General features: G+C 42.1%; 1 protein-coding gene across 2 annotated transcripts in view; it reads right to left on the bottom strand.

The window, feature by feature from the left end:
* Nucleotides 1-524: 524 nt before the first annotated feature.
* The window catches only part of LOC119362770 (trafficking protein particle complex subunit 3-like), a 2,973-nt gene continuing 381 nt past the window's right edge, over nucleotides 525-3,116 (bottom strand). For both annotated transcript variants that reach the window (XM_037628029.1, XM_037628028.1), the window contains exons 2-5: nucleotides 3,021-3,116; nucleotides 2,087-2,186; nucleotides 1,367-1,549; nucleotides 525-927 (exon numbers count right to left, since the gene is read on the bottom strand). The exon at nucleotides 3,021-3,116 ends at the window's right edge or, in 1 of these variants, runs on beyond it. In XM_037628029.1, the coding sequence (XP_037483926.1) occupies nucleotides 805-927; nucleotides 1,367-1,549; nucleotides 2,087-2,186; nucleotides 3,021-3,116 (502 nt within the window). In that variant the 3' untranslated portion in view covers nucleotides 525-804. The remainder of the gene's footprint in view (nucleotides 928-1,366; nucleotides 1,550-2,086; nucleotides 2,187-3,020) is intronic.

Consider the following 3,116-nt stretch of genomic DNA (forward strand, 5'->3'; position numbering starts at 1 on the left):
CAAAAAAAAAGAGCACTGACTCTATGCGCGGGCAGGGGCGGGGATATATATAGGCCTCTCTTTAGTCCCGGTTTGTGGCTAAAACCAGGACTAAAGGTGTCGGGCCAGGAGCGAGGCCCATTGATCGAACCGGGACCAAAGGGGTCAAATGAACCAGGACCAACGGCCCCCGTGGCCCGGCCGGCGCCCTGGCCTCACGAACCAGGATTGATGCCCCCTTTGGTCCCGGTTCGTGAGTGAACCAAGATTAATGCCCTTACCCAGGCCTCAACCAAAGCCCTGTTTTCTACTAGTGATCAAAATAAGTGTTGCAGTTTTGAACTAGGGTAGTTCAAAACCGCGACACTTATTATGGATCAGAGGTACTGTAATATATATTTCATATCGTAAATATAAACACATTTTTCCTGTATACTTGGTCAAATTTCAAAAGGTCTGACATAGGACAAATCTAGAACTTCAAGTTACAGAAGTTTTTAATCTGAGAAGTGTATAACTTCATAGCCGAAAATGCTTTGTCGATGAGCTCCGGAAGATCTTTTCCAGACCAGTTTATTCCAAAAAGATTTGGCAGCTAATCAGAGTAAAAACACTTCATTTCCAGGCACTGTTCCAAAGCAGGAAAGCCATACAAGATCTCTACAATACATCTGCGGTACACAGTCCAGCTGCAAAATACAATGAACAGGTGCCTCATGTAAACATGACGGTTGTACCAGAATTACAGCCACAGGGAAAGCAAAACGGATATCCAGACAAGCAAACAAGCGCCACCTTGCGGAAGAGCTACCCCTTGAGATGAAACTAGTCATCATCCTTGTAGGGGTATTCCTCTGGGACTTGCTTGGTGAGCTTCACCCGCATCTCGTAGGCATCATCCCCGCGAAGCATATCACGGACCCATGTAACCTCCGTCTTCATGGAAACCTGCACCGCAACATCAATTAAACTTGATCAGCGAATGGTAAATGACTTCTGAAACTGGTACGATCACAGCACTGGGATCACAATTCTATAAATATCACAAGCTGGTAATAGACTGTTTCACTTGAAACACTTCCAACTAGCAGAAGTTGGAACACAAGTTCATAATACTTCATACTGCAGAAGTTGGCCACTGGTGGTACCATGCAACAGTGGATTAAAGACATTAAGCATGATATGCCTTAAGATATGGATATCAAAAACATGCAATTCTCAAGTGGAAATGCATACAGAATTATGCAAGTTGATTTAGCCTTTCAATATCAGTTTCACAGAATAGAATAGCATGAGGTCACAGATCCCAGATCCATTGTATAGATAATTTATTCTTAGACTGTTTGACAAGAGAAAAGTACAAAGATAGCAGCAAAAGAAGACGTACCATTTCCAGTGCTCCCCTGATAACTCCACTCAACACATTGCAATACTGAAGACCTTGGCAAGTATCAGGAAGCTCAACAAAATCTACAAGTGGGTTGTCCTCCAATACAAAGCTGCAAGTTGTACCCTCAGCATCCCAATTGGTTACAGTTGCAGTCACGCCCAGGAACATTTTGAACCCAAGCTGGTTTGAAAAGGAAAAAAGGAATATTGTCAGAGCATAAAGCCATAAGGAGGATAAGCAGAAGGGGGAACCAGCTAGGGGATGAGTTTGATTGTTCTAAGAAGCAAACAAGTGTCGAAGAACTTGAAAATATGGTAGTAAGCCTTGGGCCTTCGATTAATGAACAAGTTGAGGTGTATAAAAAGAAATGAGCTTAATGTACTACATAAAGAATTTGCAGAAGAAAGAGAGGGCATGGAATGTCCCTGAATGGTGCATAGCTACTGTAGCAGTAAAGAATGCTATCACCGGACAAACATAGCTGAGTGTCTGCATCTCATAAAATTGAAACCACTGTTATACAGTGGTAAAAAATGCTACACTGTCGACTTCTGTTGAATAAATGACTAAATAAACATATGTATTCCCTTCCTGGCCTCTCAAAACATTTTGTCTCACAAGTCTAGGAATATGAATACAGGTAAAAAAAACTTCAAAATATGCATGCATTATTTTTGTGCTAATCTCAACCAAAGAATAGCAAGTTTAGCAAATGACCTTTGCTATAGTATCAGCAGTCTCCTTGAAGTCAGCACAGTTTGATACATTTGACTTGGCTAAGAATTCATCAACCAACCGAGTTCCAATATTGTAACCCCTGAAAATTAAAGAAGATATAACATGTAAGAAAGGTTTCCCAAGCAAAGTTAAAATACAGCAATCGTATTAATAGCTGCCAGCAAGCCTGAGAATTAATCCAATAAATAAGCTATAAACCAGCAACCATAGTAGGAGACACATTGAGCGTTCATATGTGATTCACTTCCGAAGCAGAAGCTAAAATAGAGCAAACATAGCAATAACTGCCAGGAAGCCTTGAGAGTCAATTCACCACATAAGCTATAAACTAGCAACCATAGTAGGAAACATATTAATAATTCATATGTGATTCACTTTCATGTCCCGCCGTGGCGCCGTCCCGCTTTCCTCTACAAATGATGCATGACTATAATTCCTAAATGTGCTAGATCCATGCTCCTCGATTCAGTTCAAAAGAGGAACAAGTTTGGAGTGCTGGAGTCATTGCAATTGGACATATCTCCTTCTCCCCATTGAACAATGGAACGTAGATGATGTGCTGCCACACCAACAATGACAACACCAGGAGTTGCATATAATCCGGGCTGTATAAATCTATTCAATCGAGAAGATGATACAACATCACCAAAATAACACAATCTTCTGTTCACACACAGACTACACAAACATTAAATCAATTAGGGTGAGAGTGAGAAGTGCATCGCTGCATCTATTTGGATTCCCATTCTCGGGATATTGCAGCTAGCTCACTGTTAAACCCTCACACGTGATCCCTAGGTAAAATTCCCAGATTCCTACTTCTAGATCTGATCCCTCAAATGGACACCATCACATCAGCAGTTTCCCAATTTGCCTACAAACTTAGGCAGATGAAGTAAGAAAACGGGCGTACATCTGATCGAGCTGCTTGTTGACCTCCTCGACCTCCTCGAGATCCGTGAGCAGCTGCCGCACGATGGCGCCGTACGTGAGCGTGAAGAGCTCCGCG

This window comes from Triticum dicoccoides, chromosome 2B (assembly GCF_002162155.2).
Source record: "Triticum dicoccoides isolate Atlit2015 ecotype Zavitan chromosome 2B, WEW_v2.0, whole genome shotgun sequence".
Lineage (NCBI taxonomy): Eukaryota > Viridiplantae > Streptophyta > Magnoliopsida > Poales > Poaceae > Triticum > Triticum dicoccoides.